Source organism: Mustela putorius, unplaced genomic scaffold (assembly GCF_011764305.1).
Source record: "Mustela putorius furo isolate JIRA1106 unplaced genomic scaffold, ASM1176430v1.1 tig00001584_pilon_pilon_pilon, whole genome shotgun sequence".
Lineage (NCBI taxonomy): Eukaryota > Metazoa > Chordata > Mammalia > Carnivora > Mustelidae > Mustela > Mustela putorius.
In genome coordinates, this window is record NW_025421806.1 from 597,039 (window position 1) to 613,786 (window position 16,748).

Sequence of the window (16,748 nt, forward strand, 5' to 3'; positions counted from 1 at the left end):
CCAGCCTCAACTCCCTACCTGGGTCGTGGGCAAGGGGCAGGTGGGCTGGGAAGGGGAGAGAACTGATTCTCTGGATACATATTTCACTCTGCTTCCACTCATGGGTTCCCAGGCCAGGCCTGCCACTGACCCTGGACAAGTCACTTGATGCCTCAGAACCTCCATTTCTCTTCATCAAAGCGAGGAGTTTGGCCTAGGTGATCTCCAGGGACCCTCTGCACTCTTGGAAATTGGAATCTTTTGAGAGGCTTGAGGCAGGAAGAGGCTGGGGGTAGGGTGGGAATTGGATCTTCTCACCTCCCCAGGGATGGGGCTGAGCCAGGTGATATCATAATGGGTGGTGCCCATCCTAGAGGGGGAAACAGGGTAGGGTAGGAGCTGGAAGTTTGTGAGGGAGGGCAACTGAGAGATCCTCTATAGGAGGGGGTCACAGCAGCTAAGGGACACCTGCCAGGCTGGAGGTGTAGGCTTTCTGGCAGTGAGGGTTGTCACTGATGTCTCACAGAGCCCTTGGTAGGTAAAGACCTCCACAGCATCTCCTAGACCTCACTATGTTCCTCTTCTCCCGCAAGACCAAGACCCCCATCAGCACCTACAGTGACTCCTACAGGGCTCCTACCTCTATCAAGGAGGTCTATAAAGACCCACCTCTGTGGGCCTGGGAAGCCAACAAGTTTGTGACACCGGTAAGTAGAGACTGGGAGGGTGGGCAGGCCAGGGTATGGTCATGTGTGTCTGAATGATGGTAGTGTGTGGTGGTTGTTATGTGTTTGTAATTATTTGTATCTGTGTGTGTGTGTGCACATGTGCACACAATGCATGTATTTATTCATTTGCCTAGGCATGGAATTTATAATATATAAAATAGTACAATAGTCTGTCCTCATGGTGCCCTCCTACTCCACCAGGGCAGGTGGTGGAAAGAGATAGATAATTACCAAGAAATAAACAAGTTTTATAAATTATCCAAAATGCTGTATAGGAAATAAACAGAGTAATGGAAATGGAAACTAACCAGGCAGAGCTACTTAAATAGGAAGGCCACGGAAGACCCCTCTCTTACAGTGACATCAAGCAGAGATCAGAAAGATATGAGAGAACTAGCCCTGTGAAGAGCTGACAGAATAGGGTTCCAGGCAGAGTGACCAGAAAATGCAAAGGCCCTGAGGCTGCCTGTGAGATATGCCAGAGAAGGTGCTATAGGGATGTTTACATGCATATATATCACAGTCTCCTTGTGTCTATATGTCTGTACTTAAAGGTGAGTGACCAAGGGGTCTGTGCAGCTTTCACAAAATGGAGACAAGATCTGTGAGTCTACTTGTGACTCTGCCTAACGGAATTTATCTGTGTGTACCGTCCAGCAAATGGTGAGTATCTACACGTGCCAGGCACAATGCAGATACAAAAAGAAAGGCCAGGCCATGCCTGTGAAGAGCTCTCAGACAAGTGAACAAAATAGGGTCGCCCAGTGGATGTACCGGTACAAGAGCTGGAAAAGAGAGAGCGTTCCTGGTTCTCGAAGGGCAGGTCTACTAAGAGATCCTGAGGGAGGAGGCTTCCAACAGAGAAGAGTCAGGGGAAAGGGCAGCTTAGGGACAGAGATCCTCCAGGAATTAAGAACTGGAGCAGAGGGAGAGACTGGCCCAATGGTGAGAGGAGCCACAGTTGGCAGGAGACTGGAGGGGCTGGGGCTCAGGGCAGGAAGCCTGTGAGGTGGTGAAGGATAAGGGAGAAAGGTGTAGGTGATAGATAAGGAGAGACTGTGGCAGTGAAAAGGGAATCTTTTGACTAGGAGAGAACCTTTTAAATAATGGTTATAATTATAAAATAAATAGATGCTCAATGCAGAATAATTTCAGATAACTGATATCTGAGATAATAGCTCAGATAATCCAGAGAAGCACAAAGGAAAAAGTCCTATGATCTCACTACCCAAATTATCCATTGTTAATTTTTTTTTTAAAGATTGTATTTATTTATTTGACAGAGAGAGATCACAAGTAGACAGAGAGGCAGGCAGAGAGAGAGAGAGGGAAGCAGGCTCCCTGCTGAGCAGAGACTTGATCCCAGGACCCTGAGATCATGACCTGAGCTGAAGGCAGCGGCTTAACCCACTGAGCCACCCAGGCACCCCATCCATTGTTAATTTATTAGTATATGCCTTTTTAGGAAGCAAACATTTTTTATGAAAATGGCATCACATTGTCTACTAACACTTTGAATCTTACTCTTTGCATATAACCACATATCGGGTACATTTTTTGTGGAAAAATACTCTATACTGTCCTTTTAATGACTATGGTATCTTATTTTATGAATGTACCAAAATATGTTTAAGGAATCTTATTGGAAATTTAGATTCTTTACAAAATATTGCTAGTGTAATCATTTGTGTATATCCGTAGACATCAACTATCTCCTTAGGACAAACTACTAGACATGAAAAAGTATTGGGAGAAAGGATATGCACACTTTGAAGACTTTTGACACACACTTCAAACTGCTATAAAAAGAGTTATAATAATTTACATGCCCACCAGAAAAATATGAGAGTGCCTGGATGTTTTTTGACATTCAATAGGAGGGAATTTTAAGAAGTAGATAGATCTTGAAGAGATAGATCTCGGTCACCATCTAGGTATAAAGAAGAGAGGACAGATTAGGATGACTCCTGGGTTTAGGGCTCTGGCAACTAGAGGAACAGTAGTTCTGAGATTTGGAATTGCAGATTAGAAAAATATTTGGAGTTCCTTTTGGGACAAAAATATTCAAGGATGAACAGGAGATATCTGGTAGGTGGTTGAATATACTTATCTGAAGCAAAGGGAAAGGGGCTGGGCTACGGATACAGATTTTGAAATCATCAACATATAGGCGGTAGCTAAAGTCGTAGGAATGTATGAAATTGCCAAGAAAAAACAAGAAAGAGGTCAAGGATGGACTTTGGAGAATACAGATTATTTAAGAGGTAAGTAAAGGAAGAGCCACAAGAGGAGACAGGGTGATAGGAGAAAAATCAAAGAGAAACCAACAAAGACCGCATTTTAGACAAAGGTCAATGTCAAATGTCAACACAGACCTTGATCTCTTGGATGTAGTAACCTTTAGCAATCTGGCCAGACAGGTTCGGTGAGTCGAAAGGAGTGAAAGCCAGACAGCAGTGGGATTAAGAATGAAGGAAAGGCTTCTGCTTCTGACAGTATGCTGATCTAGAAATTCTCAAGTGCCCTCCTGCTTGAAAACAACTAGGTCTTGCATAAAAATTAAATTTTTTTTCTGGACTCTCATGGAGGTGCATGGTAAGTATACTTAGGATGCCCTGAGAGTGAATGCCAATATCAGCACTACAAGCAGGAGTTTAAGCCTTAAATGAGGTGAAGAAACTGATTCTTACACTTGAAAATAACCCAGAAAGTTTAGTGCTCTGGCTCCCTGCCCCCACCACACACACACACACACACACACACGATGAATGTGTATCCTCTGTAGTAGAAAATACCCTTAATGTAGGTTTCCAAGTATGCTTCAGAGTAAGGCCAATCAAATCTGAGTTCGCAATAAGAGATACAGGGAAACAAACCACCATATGACAGTCAGCAGGAATAGCAGACTAAAATCTCTAAGGACTTCAGATATTAGAGTTAACAGTTAAAGAATACAAAATAATTACTATGATTTTTAAAAATAAAATGAAATTATCAAAATGAGCAAACAACTAGTGATTATATTTAAAGACCAGACAAATGTAAAAAAAACAAAAAAGAATAGAAATTTTAGGAATAAAAAACATATGTGTTAAAACCAATATCTCGGGATGCCTGGGTGGCTCAGTTGGTTAAGCAGCTGCCTTCGGCTCAGGTCATGATCCCAGGGTCCTGGGATCGAGTCCCGCATCGGGCTCCGTGCTCGGCGGGGAGCCTGCTTCTCCCTCTGCCTCTGCCTGCCTCTTTGTCTGCCTGTGCTCGCTTGTTCTCTCTCCCTTACAAATAAATAAATAAAATCGTTAAAAAAAAAAAAAACAATATCTCAGTAGATGGGTCAAAGGGCAGATTAGACACAGTTTAAGAGTGTCAGTGAGATGACATAAAGAAATGGAATGACATTCCTTGCTCATGGATTGGAAGAACAAATATTGTTAACCTCTTCGGCATTGGCAGAAGCTACTTTTTTCTAGATATGTTTCCTGAGGCAAGGGAAACAAAATCAAAAGTAAACTATTAGTCTATATCAAAGTAAAAAGTTTCTGCACAGCAAAGGGAACAACTAACAAAGCTAAAAGGCAACATAGGGAATGATAGAAGATATTTGCAAATGATATATTCAATAAAGGGTTAGTATTCAAAATATATAAAGAACATATAAAACTCAACCACCCCAAAAAACAAATAATCCAACTTTAAAAATGGATAGAAGAGGGACAACTGGGTTGCTCAATCACTTAAGTGTCTGACTCTTGATTTTGGTTCAGGTCACGATATCAGGGTCGTGAGGCCAAGCTCTGCATCAGGCTGTGTGCTGGGGGGGCAGGGGGAGTCTGCTTAAGATTCTCTTTCCCTCTGCCTCCCCCCATGCTCTTTCTCTCTCTTTCTCAAATAAATAAAATGGGCAGAAGATATAAACAGATATTTCTCCAAAGAAGATATAAAGATGGTCACCAGACACATGAAAAGGTGTTCATCATCACTTACCATTAGGGAAATGCAAATAAAACTACAAAGAGCTATCACCTCACACCTGTCAGAATGGCTAAAATCAGCAACACAAGAAACAACAGGTGTTGGTGTGGATATGGAGAAAGGGGAACCCTCTTACACCGTTGGTGGGAATGCAAACTGGTACAGCCACTCTGGAAAACAGTATGGAGTTTCCTCAAAAAGTTAAATATAGAACTACCCCACAATCCAGCAATCACACTACTAGGTACTTACCCAAAGAACACAAAAACCCTAATTCAAAGGGATACATGAACCCCTATGTTCATAGCAGCATTATTTACAGTAGCCAAGATATGGGAGCAGCCCAAGTGTCCATTGACAGATGAAAGAATAAAGAAGGTGAGGTGTGTATGTATACAATGGAATATTATTCAGCCATAAAAGAATGAAATCTTGCTATTTGCAACAACAAGGACGGAGCAAGAGAGTATAATGCTAAATGAAACAAGCCAGAGAAAGACAAACGCCATATGATTTCACACATATGAAATATAAGAAACAAAAAAGCAAAGGGAAAAAGAGACACAAGAAGCACCTGGGTGGCTCAATTGGTTAAGTGTCTGCCTTTGACTAAGGTCATGATCCCAGAGTCCTAGGATTGAGCCCCATGTCAGGCTTCCTGCTCAGCAGTGAAATCTGTTTCTCCTTCTCTCTCTGCCCTTCCCTCCTGCTCATGTTCTCTCTCTCCCTCAAATAAATAAATAAATCTTAAAACAAAAAGGGAGAAAGAGAGAAACAAATCAAGAAACAGATTCTTAAATGTAGAGAATAAACCGATGGTTACTGGAAGGGAGGTGGGTGGGAGGGATGGGTGAAATAGGTGATGGGGATTAGGAGGGCACTAGTGATGAGCATTGGGTGATGTATGGAAGTGTTGAATCACTATATTGTACACCTGAAACTAATAAAACTCTATGTTAACTAACTGGAATTAAAATAAAAACTAAAAAAAAAAGAGCATTAGTGAAATGAAAGAGCAAAAGACATTTCCCAGAATGCAGCACAGAGACCAAGTGGTTAAAAAATATGAAAGAAACATTAAGCAATATGAAAGACAGAAGGAGACGGTCTCCTACACATCTATTCAGGGTCCCAAAAGGAAAAAGCAGAAAGAACAGGCAATATCTGAAGATAAAAAGGCACCAAATTTTCCAGAACTAATAAAAGAAATGAATCCACAGATAAGAATAAATAGGAATTTCACATGTAAGTAACTCACAGTGGAACTACCCAACACCAGCTTAAGAGATAACCTTAAAAACAGGCAGAGAAGAATCATTTTCAAAGGTTCTTCCTTCCTTTCTTTATTTTTTAAAGATCTTATTTACTTGAGAGAGAGCAAGAGCAGGGAGAAGGGGCAGAGGGAGAGGGAGAAGCAGACTCCCCACTGAGCAGGGAGCCTGAAGCAGGGCTGGATCCCAGGACTTCCAGATCACAACCTGAGCTGAAGGCACTCAACTGACTGAGCCACCCAGGCACCCAAAGTGTCTTTCTTTCAAGAACAAAAGAAAGATAAAGTCTTTACAGGCAAACAAAATAGAAATGTTCACTACCATCAGACCTATAACAAAGGAACTTCTAAAGGATCTACTCTGGGGAGAAGGAAGATTTTCCTTTTGATCACAAAAGGAAAATCTGAGATTCAAGAAGGAATGGTGAGCTAAGAAATTGGTAAATGTGAGAAATTGGTAAATTTAAACAACCAATGTCAATGGAAAATACTTGTGATTTTCATTTGTTAAATTAAGAAAAGTGCCAAAATTTAGAAAAAAATATCAGATAAGTTGTATTTTGGAAAACAATATTATGTAAGATAAAAGGGTAAGAAAGGAATACAAAGAACTTACTATCACAGATAATACAGTTGTGTACATAGCATCTACAAAGTATTAGAATAAGAATTTAGAAAGTTGGGTGAATATAAGATAAAAGCCAATCACGTTTCTTTACCTCAACAGTAAATATTTAGGAAACATAATTATTTTTAAGTTTTAATTTATTTATTCATTTTAAGTACTCTCTACACCCAATAGGGGCTCAAACTCATGACCCCAAGATCAAGAGCCACATGCTCTTCCAAATGAGGTGACAGGTGCCCCGGGAAGCATAATTAAAAAAAACAAATGCATATACACACACACACAAACCTCTATATGATTGTCAACAAAAAGATCAGTAGGAATATAATAATGTGTATAAAAGTATATGGATAATATAAAATTTTGCTTAAAAAATAAACAGGTATAGGGGCACCTGGGTGGGTTAAGCCTCTGCCTTCGGCCCAGGTCATGATCCCAGGGTCCTAGGATCGAGCCCCACAACAAGCTCTCTGCTCAGCAGGGAACCTGCTTCCCCCACCTCTCTCTGCCTGCCTCTCTGCCTACTTGTGATCTCTCTATCAAATAAATAAAATTTTTAAAAAATAAAATAAACATGTATAACATGCATGTAGGAAGGGTGACTAACATTTATAAAATATAGTATTACTATAGGAATAGCCAAACTGATTAATAGAGAATAAAACAGACCAGATATGGGGCCATATATACATGGAACAATATACAACAAAGATGATTGAAAGTAAAGCTATGGGAAAAGATACATCAGAATTGGGGTAGCATTATATATTGGTGCGGGGGGCAGGGGAAGGGTGCAGGGGGTGATAGACTATTCAATGGGACAGTTGGTTATCCAGATCGATAAAAAGAAAACTGATCCCTAACTCACACCAATGGCAACTCCTGATAGATTAAAGATTTAACTATGGAAAATAAAACTATTTCCTTTTAGAAGAAAATATAGGACATTATTATCTGAGACTATGGTTGTATTTATTAAACAAGTCACAAAAGTATTACATAAAAGAAAAGATTAATAAATTCACATATGTTAAAATTAAGAAGTTCTTTTCATCAAAAGACACTATAAAGGAAATGAAGATACAAGCCACAAACTGAGAAAAGGTATTTGCAACATGTAATTGACAAAGGATTAGTATAAAGAATATAACTATAATTTTCCAGGTTGAAATTGAACATATGTATTTGGACTCTCTCCTGAAACCCTCTAAAACTCCTGTAAATGGATATTTGACACAAACTCACAAGACTAGTCGGAAAGAAAGGACAATGGCCACAAAATTTCAGAAGCTAGAAAGTACAATCAACTAAGTAGTACAATCAATTAAGTAGAAAGCTGAATCCAAAGCCAGCAGTGGGAAACACAGGACATGATTCAACTTAAAATTGCAGAATTTTCATAAAGGCTCAGGAATTGGTAATACTGGACTTCTCTGGAACTGAAGATAGGAGAGGACCACAGCTAAAATAAGGATGATTTGGGGCGCCTGGGTGGCTCAGTGGTTTGGGCTGCTGCCTTCGGCTCGGGTCATGATCTCAGGGTCCTGGGATCAAGCCCCGCATCAGGCTCCCTGCTCCGTGGGAAGCCTGCTTCCCTCTCTCTCTCTCTCTCTCTCTCTGCCTGCCTCTCTGCCTACTTGTGATCTCTGTCTGTCAATAAATAAATAAAATCTTAAAAAAAACAAATAAATAAATAAAATAAAATAAGGATGATTTGAAAGCTGTTTAAGAACCAATTAAACCGGGGTGCCTGGGTGGCTCAGTTGGTAAGCAACTGCCTTCAGGTCACGTCATGATCTTGGGGTCCTGGGATCCAGCCCCTCAACTGAGCCGCACATTGCATCAAGCCCCCCATCCAACTCCCTGTTCAGAGAGGAGTCTGTCTGGCTCTTCCTCTGCTCCCTGCTCCCCCCTCCCATTTCCATCCCCACCCTCCTGCTCATGGGCACGCTCTCTCTCTCTGTCTCTCTCTCAAATAAATAATATATATATTTTAAAAGCAGTTAAACCCACTAATTCCCTCTTCTATTCCATGCTGTGGAGTGACTGCTTGCCCCATCTCTGCAAAAATCAGAAGGCTAATTTTTTGGTGAGGATCTCAGGACTGGGGCTATCAGGCCCATCTGAGGGCAGGGTACCATAGTGAAAACAAGTGAACCTCCACATACTGAATGCCAACCCCCCCCCACCTCTCTTCTCCACTAGATTCTCAGAACACTGGCAGCCAGGCCACTACCTGTAGGCCAAAGACTGAAAGTCTCTTCTGAAGGATCTGATCAGCTCAAGAGGGAAGACGTAGAGATACTGACAGAATTTAACAAAAATAGTTTGCCAGACCACCCTACAATGATGCTCCTGGTTGACAAAACCCACCCACACCTCAAAGCCTCCAATAAGCTTTTTTTTTTTTTAAGGATTTTATTTATTTATTTGACAGACAGAAATCACAAGTAGGCAGAGAGGCAGGCAGAGAGAGAGGAGGAATCAGGCTCCCTGCTGAACAGAGAGCCCAATGCAGAGCTCGATCCCAGAACCCTGGGATCATGACCCAAGCTGAAGGCAGAGGTTTTAACCCACTGAGCCACCCAGGCACCCTCCAATAAGCTTTTTTAGTTTCTGACTCATAAACCATGAGCAGACAATCAAAGATAGAGACATGTGAGGAAAGCTTCTAAGGGGAAAATTGATGACATCTATGAGTTCTCCTAAATGACTGGAGATGTGTGTGTGTGTGTGTAAAGGTCAAGGGAATGCCAAGTCATGTGGCTCTTTCCCCCATATGGAATATAACTGTGCAGGATCTGCCCACAAAACAAAACCTCAGCTGGGCACAGAGATCCAAGAAACCCTTGGGGGGGGGGGCTTTGAGGGCAGTAGGGGTACCAGGTCTCATCTTGGCCAGGAGAAGCCTTTGCTCTTCAGCTCATAAGGGGGAAATGTGGGCAGCAGTGTCATGATCCCAGCTCCTTGCTGTCCACTATGAGGAAGTCCTTTCTAGTCTCTGACTTTGCTGGGTGTCCCACCCCTGTGACCCAGAATTGGGGTAGCATTATATATTGGTGCGTTATATGGCAGCATTATATATTCAAATCAGCTGCGTGCAGAGATCTATTGGTTTACAATGAGACATTCTTCCCTAAGCTGAGGGACAAGGGAGCTCCAGAGGTAGGTCTTAATCAGGAATTCTGCAGATCTAGCTCAAAAAGAGATTGAAGGAAATAAGACAAGGTAATCTCCAAGAAGCAGAGGAAACCAGGGCCTGAACCAAGATTAGGAAAAAGGTCAGGGTAGGATAAGCACCAGGGCAAAGTGAGTGTCAGGGTCAAGGGTGATATTGGTGTCAAGATCAGAGCCACAGTAGAGTCAGGGTGAGGCTGGAGTCAGATTTAAAATTAGGTTTCCCTCCGGCCACATCATTCATCTCCTTCAAGGTGCCAAATTCCCAGAAAGCACTCCCTCCCAAAACACCTGCATCAGGTAGCTGGCTCCCAGGCAGCCAGCCTTTCCTGAGGCTCCAGGTTATACCAGGGGCTTGTTGGTCTGTTTGGGGAGACCCAGGCTCTGCTCCCAGATAGCACAGTCTGCAAGAAAACAGGAACATCCAGCTCTGTCCTTAAAGAGGTCCCAGTCAAGGAAAGGACAGAAATGAGAACATCAGAAAAGCACTCAGGACAAATTCCTGTCTCCAAGCCCTAGCCTTAGATAGAAAGAAAGGAAGAAAGTGTGATTCAAACAAAGAACTATGCAGAGGGGGCCAAGACTGGCATGGGGATACCTCTGACATAGGGAAGACACCCAACTGGGCTTTCTCAATAGGCGCTGGATCTGGGTCCAGCGGGACATGGGGTCTTTAGGCACCTAGTCATTTCCTCTCCTCTCCCCTTGCCCAGGGCCTGACTCAGACCATGCAGCGCCACGTGGATCCTGAAGCCCTGCAGAAGATGGTCAAATGTGCCGTGCAGAACTACAGCTATAAGGGTTCTATATCAGGCCACCCCTACTTTCCTGAAAAATACTGGCTCTGTCAAGAGGAAGGTAGGACCTCTCCTTACCTACATAATAATGACCCTACTACGTAATAATGACCCTACTCAGGGACTTCAACAATGACCCTTAACTTGATCCCAACTTGAATCCTGACCTCCACCCTGATCCCATATCAACTTTATCCCCATCCATAATTTGGGCTTCTCCAGTCACCTCCACTTCAGCTTGACTCCCAACCATCTGATCTGACCCTAACCCTGACCCTGGAGGAGGAGATCTAGGCCCTCCCCTTTGGGAATTCCCTATTTGTGCCAAAGAACTGGAAGAGGCTTGGTTCCTGTCCCTAGAGAGATGGAGGGAGTATTAACCTCTTCGAAACAAATTCCTCCAGGTATATTCCAGGGCCATCTTTTCCCATCTTCTTAGTGACCCTGTTTCACCAGTTTCTCCATCTCTCCTACATCTCTCTGCCCACCTCACCTCCTTCCCCTTGACCTGGAAACCTTTTCTAACCCCTTCCTGCCTAAAAATTCTCTCTTGTTCCTCCCCTTCACAGCCAAGATTCTTAGAAACATCGTCTATATCACTGTCTCTACATCCTCACTCCTTGTTACACCTTATGAGAAATTATCTTTCCCATTTGGTTAGGTGTTTGTGATGTCTCACTATACATTCCGAAAGAGCAGAGTTGTTTCTTATTTATAGCTGTGCCCCTCCATCTAGTATAACCAGGCCTCATAAGTGTTTATTGAATCAAATGATGATAAATACTTATCCAATTGAAATTGGGAGTCTTCATCTCCTACATTCAAACATTAAAACTGCTCTTGTGTAGTTCTAATTACCATATCCATGAGACTTATGAGCCTTATGAGCCTTACATTATGAATTTCACTCTCTGACCACTCTACTTCTTTTTTTAAAGATTTTATTTGTTTGTTTGTTTGTTTGGAAGACAGAAAGAGCAACAGAGGGGTGAAGGGCAGAGGGAGGAGCAGACTCCCCACTGAGCAGGGAACCCAGTGCAGGACTCGATTCTGGGATTCCAGGATCATGACCTGAGCTAAAGGCAAACGCTTAACTATCTGATCCACTCAAGTGCCCTCTACTTCTTGATACTCCTTCTTCAGCTTCTCTGATACCTCCATTCCCTGGGTTTCTTCTCCCCCCATTCTGGAAATGCAGGGTTCCTCAGGGTGCTAATCTGAGCTCTCTTCTCTCCTTATTCCTCTTCTGAGACCATTTTATCTAACCAGTGTCTTAACTGACAACTCTAAGTCTTTATTTCTACCCTTGACTTCTTCCTAGAATTCCACTCTCCATCTGAGTTATAGTCAACTTTACCTGAATGTCCTCAAACACCTAATACTTAATATGTCCAACTTACCAATACAGAACTCCAAATCTCAACACCCTGCCCCACACATAAACACACCTGCTCTTCCTCTAGGGCTCCTAGACCTCCTTTCCTAGTGTCTTGCATGTGTGTTCTTTCAGACTGTTAGGGTAGTAGATCATGGAGGGTCTTCAGGAAAGACTTAGACGACTGGATGGGTAGGGCTTTGGAGGATTTTAAGTAAGGAGGTGTCTTGATCAGATTTTCATTTGTGAAAATCTGTGTAGAGATTAAATTGTAAAATTTCAAAAGGAGGTAGGGAAGTTAGTAGGCCCATAGTAATAACGGTTTTCTACGTGCCAGGCATTGTTCTAAGTGTTTTACATGTATGAACTCATTTAAATCTCACAACAGTCCTATGAGGTAAATAATACTATTACTCCCATTTTAAAACTGAGGAGGCAGAGACACAGTGAAATTAATTCATTCAGTCAAGGTCATACAGAGCTATTTGGCAGAGCTGAGATTTGAACACCAAATGTCTGTGAAGCCCATTTTATTAACCACGACATATGTTATTGTCTTCTTGTTATGGCACCGCAGAGATACAGGGGTGACTAGAAGAGAGGATAGATTCAAGTGATTTTAAGGAGGCAGAATAAGCAAACTTTGGAACCTGGATGTGGAAAATAAGAGGGAGGAAATAGGAAGAGAATCCATTTTAGGGTTGGCTAATTCAGAGAGGTTGATGCCAGGATGCAAAGTGATCATCTCAAAGGATTCAGACCCCACTCAGAAACTTGCCCTAGGTGAGAAATGGGCTGCATCTCAGTGTGTAAATCTGGGCCAAGGCTGGACTTGACTGGCCTGAGGGATATTAGTAAGAGTCTAGTTTTATGCTGGGGATCAGAGGAGAAACATCTATGGAGTCACAGATCCTGGGGTAGAATGAGGAATAACAATATCTTGTGCTTCCATCCCCATGATCGAATAGACAAATGGACCCCATACTACCTATGTGGTGACCGGTATAACACATGGAGGATGGGACCTTACAACTGCACCGGCTGGAACAAATATACCACATGCCTTCCCCGGCTACCTAAGGTATGTACTGTGACCAGGGGCGCCTGGGTGGCTCAGTGGGTTAAGGCCTCTGCCTTCGACTTGGGTCATGATCCCAGGGTCCTGGGATCGAGCCCCGCGTCGGGCTTTCTGCTTGGTGGGGAGCCTGCTTCCTCCATTCTCTCTCTCTCTCTCTCTCTGCCTGCCTGCCGTTCTGCCTATTTGTGATCTCTGTCTGTCAAATAAATAAAATACAATCTTAAAAAAAAAAAAAAAAAGGTATCTACTGTGACCAGCACAGATGCCTGGGGTCTGGAACATACATTTCCCTCCACTTCCAAATCACAGTGACTGATCTCTCACCATTGGTTCTTCATCCCTTTCCCACCAACAACACTCCAGGGCTCTTTCTCAAGTGTGAAACTAGGGTTTGTATTTTCTAAGAGACAGGGGAGCCCAGGAGTGGAGCTGTATGAACAGCTCCTGGGTCCCCTGGATCCCAGCCTGTGGCTGGGCTCTGTGGGGACGCGAAGAGTGTGCATCCCTGACTTGCTGCCTTCCTGAAGCTTGCCATGGGGCCCCTCCCAACATGGTCTGATTAATGAGAGGTTGAGTCTCCCTCCTTTGTGATCTTAGGACAAGAGAAGGGAGAACAAGGCCACCCAGTGGCAGTGCAGGAGATACAGGAGAGTCTTCCAAGGAGATAGGAAGGAGCCCAGCTGCAGGCCCAGGCCAGAGAGGGAAGAGGAAATTTGAGAGGACCGAAGGACAGACCAGAGGTTCTTAACTGTAGCTGATGGCTGATCCCCTTGACCGAACCCTTTTGAATCAGAACTTCTCGAGAATTAGGATTTTTCACAAGTCTGCTGGTGATTTTGATGGGCAGGCAATATTATAATATTGACACTACCTCTCCCCAGTAAGGGACACTCCCAAGACAAAACTACGGAGTCAGGTAGACAAAGAGAGGTAAAATCAAAGGCAAACGCTGAGGCAAACGTGCCAAAGGCCTAGGGTCCAAACCCCATCCATCTATAGCTCCATTTCCTTCCCTTCCTATCCTCCATTCCCCCCTACCCCCACCCCCCATCCCCCCACCGCCACCCCGGAGGCGGAGTACTGGTTGCCAGGTGACAACCCAAAACACTCAGAGCCTGGGAGAGTAGGGGAGCATCTGGAGTGCGGGAGAAGACACGGCCTGGGACTGGTCTGGGTGTTCAGGGAGGATCCCCAAAAGGAGGAACTCTTCTGGGTCAGTCTGAGATAGCACGTGTGCATTTTCAGGAGGCCGGAATGGAGACAGCTGTTCGAGGAATGCCTTTACCGTGCCCTCCTAAGCCAGAACGACTCAATGCCTACGGTAACGGATGGCAGGGCTGTAGTGGGGTAGACCAGAGGGACGGTGGGATGACACCTGGGGAATGAGGCAGAGGTCGAAGATAGAGGGTGTAACCCTGTCTCCTCTATCTGTCGCTGCTTTTGTTTCCGTCTCTTCCTATCTCTGACTCTGTCTCTTCCCTTTCCTGTAACTCTGTATCTGGGTCTTTCTGGCTTGGGTCCGTGGGTGCAGAGCGCGAGGTGGTGGTGAACATGCTGAACTCGCTGTCACGGAACCAGCCGCTGCCGCAGATCACGCGCCGGTGCGGGTGTGTGGACCCTCTGCCCGGCCGCCTGCCCTTCCAGGGTTATGAAAGCCCTTGCTCTGGCCGCCACTACTGTCTGCGTGGGATGGACTATTACGTCACGGGAGCACCCTGCGCGGAACGCCGCTTCCGGCCTTTGTGCACAGAAGAGCCGACTGTAAGGTTCGCAGGGCTGCTCCTGCCTTAGGCAGGCGCCGCTCCCCAGCAAGCCCATAATACCCCCCAATCCCCGCCCACCTGCAAGTCCAGCTTTACCCAACCTGTGCGCACCCCAACCCTCACCAGTTCCAGCTGTGCTCTGCCTCTGTGTCGACCCCACCGTGCCTCCTGCCACCTCTATCCACTTACTAGGCCCTGTCCTGTCCCGCCCTCCGGCCCCAGGACCTGAACAGACCACTGAGACCAGAGAACCTGCATGAAAATGCCCCCAGGTTCCCGGCCCTATCCCTTCCAAACTGGGTTCAAGGTCAACCCAGCTCTGGAGGCCCGAAGGTGGTTTGTCTGTCATATCCCCTTCCCACACCTTGTTCACTACACCTGGACACCCAGCCATAGAGACGCAGGTTCTAGCCTCTAGAGTGCCAATGTGTCCTCATAAAAGCGGCCACTATTCCTGGGTCTTGGGTCACCATCCATGGGCAGGGTCATTTGCCGGGTGTGATGTGAGCAAGGAAATGGTAACTGTATTACCAAAGGGGTCCTGGCCTTAGAACACCACACCACCTCTGAAGTTAGCCTAGTTTGTTATTGCTGAGGAAACAGGCCTGAGAGCTCTGCTGCAACCCTCTTCCCGCACCAGGTGGCAATCAAGGCAGGCCGAACCTGGGAGAACTCCAAAGTTGTCTAGAAAGCTTCTGGAGGAAAAGCGGGGGAGGGGGTCCTAGATCTTGCCCTTACCCCACCGAGATTTGCCCCGCCCTTCCCCAGGCAAAAAGTCTAATTAATTGTGTGAGGCTGAGTCTCATCTGTTACAAGGGCAGGAGGGAGTGAGAAAGTGCCTGAGCCTTAGAAATGGCTTTAGTGCTGGAATAATTTCCTTTCAATGGAAAGGACCCCGGTGCTCCCAGCTCTTCAACGTTTGGAACCCGACACCCCCAGAATCCAGCGTACTCCCACAGCCCAAGCTGGGCAGCGCAAACCAGGCCTAACGAGGATAGGGACTTTCACGTGTCATCCCAGAGGTGATGTTTCGATGGGGTCTTGAAGGGCCAAGAGGCCCGAGGAGAAGATCTCCGCTCAGGGTCTTAGTATGGGTTTTGAGGCCCTACCTTTCCGGGCCCACCACTTCCTTCTCCAGGAGTGTATCGCCCTACGAGCACCGGCCCGGAATGCAATGTGCTGTTATAACTCCCCCGCCGTCATACTACCCTTGTCCCAACCTTAGGTAAGTTCGGCCCAAATGGCGTTTGGCGCGGCGAGGAACGCGGGGACGAGTTGGGGGTGGGAGGGGGCAGGGAACTGACCGCTGCGACGCACTGACCGGAAGATGCCACCAGGGGGCGCTAGTGTCATGGGGGTCATCAAAGCTGGCAAGGGAATGGAGGACCCTTCATGAGAGGGCTCTGAGGTTCTGGCCTTCAAGGGTTACAGGTTGGCAGTGGGGCTCAGAGTCAAGAGATCAGGGCATTAGGTTCAGGGATTAAAATAGAGGATAAGAAATTAATGTTAGGGAGCTGGTACTGGGAATCAGAAATTTAACAGTACAACCTGAGGTCAGAAGGTCAGTGTTGGAGCATGGGGTAAATATTAGGGGCAAAATATTGGGATACAGTTAGAATTGAGAATTGGGATCAGACCTATGAGGGTCCAAAAGGGCTGACCCATTTCTCCCTACAGATGGGACACAAGTCACTTCAAGAAGACCGGTGGCCCCCAGAGAAACAGCTATGTCATCCACCCTGAGTTTGTGTCTGAAACCTATCCTGACTGCTACTGCTGGTAGAGCCCAGGCTGGCGGGGCCAAGGGGGCCCAGCAGTAAATAAATTCTTCACCCCAAAAGCTGCCTCCTGTGTCCTTACCCCAGAGGATCTGGCAGTGAGGAACCAGTCACTCAGGCACCTGCCAAGCACCTTTAACTGAGATGCATTTTCTTAGTCATCCTGTCCTGAGCCCTTCTTGCCCCCACCATCTCAGTACTTC

The 16,748-nt window shown here is 45.2% G+C and overlaps 1 protein-coding gene across 5 annotated transcripts; it reads left to right on the forward strand.

The window, feature by feature from the left end:
- The first annotated feature begins 90 nt into the window (after positions 1-90).
- CUNH9orf24 (chromosome unknown C9orf24 homolog) lies at positions 91-16,607 on the forward strand. Of its 5 annotated transcripts, XM_045087894.1 has the most exons (9): positions 91-197; positions 573-686; positions 1,262-1,370; positions 10,468-10,612; positions 12,895-13,007; positions 14,250-14,325; positions 14,536-14,770; positions 15,906-15,992; positions 16,445-16,607. In XM_045087894.1, the coding sequence occupies exons 3-9, from the start codon at positions 1,368-1,370 to the stop codon at positions 16,548-16,550; spliced, it is 765 nt and encodes a 254-aa protein (XP_044943829.1). In that variant the 5' UTR covers positions 91-197; positions 573-686; positions 1,262-1,367; the 3' UTR covers positions 16,551-16,607. The 5 variants fall into 5 exon arrangements, with proteins under 5 accessions (XP_044943829.1, XP_044943827.1, XP_044943828.1 ...); XM_045087895.1 differs by lacking the exon at positions 1,262-1,370 and having other exon boundaries at positions 182-197; XM_045087892.1 differs by lacking the exon at positions 1,262-1,370 and having other exon boundaries at positions 108-686.
- The last annotated feature ends 141 nt before the right edge of the window (positions 16,608-16,748 follow it).

Bases quoted from the DNA above. Each gene is read 5' to 3' on its own strand.
- CUNH9orf24 (XM_045087892.1), top strand. From the start codon at position 552: ATGTTCCTCTTCTCCCGCAAGACCAAGACCCCCATCAGCACCTACAGT. The intron at 14,326-14,535 runs GTAACGGATGGC...CCGTGGGTGCAG, and splicing joins AGAACGACTCAATGCCTACG to AGCGCGAGGTGGTGGTGAAC. The intron at 15,993-16,444 runs GTAAGTTCGGCC...TTCTCCCTACAG, and splicing joins TACCCTTGTCCCAACCTTAG to ATGGGACACAAGTCACTTCA.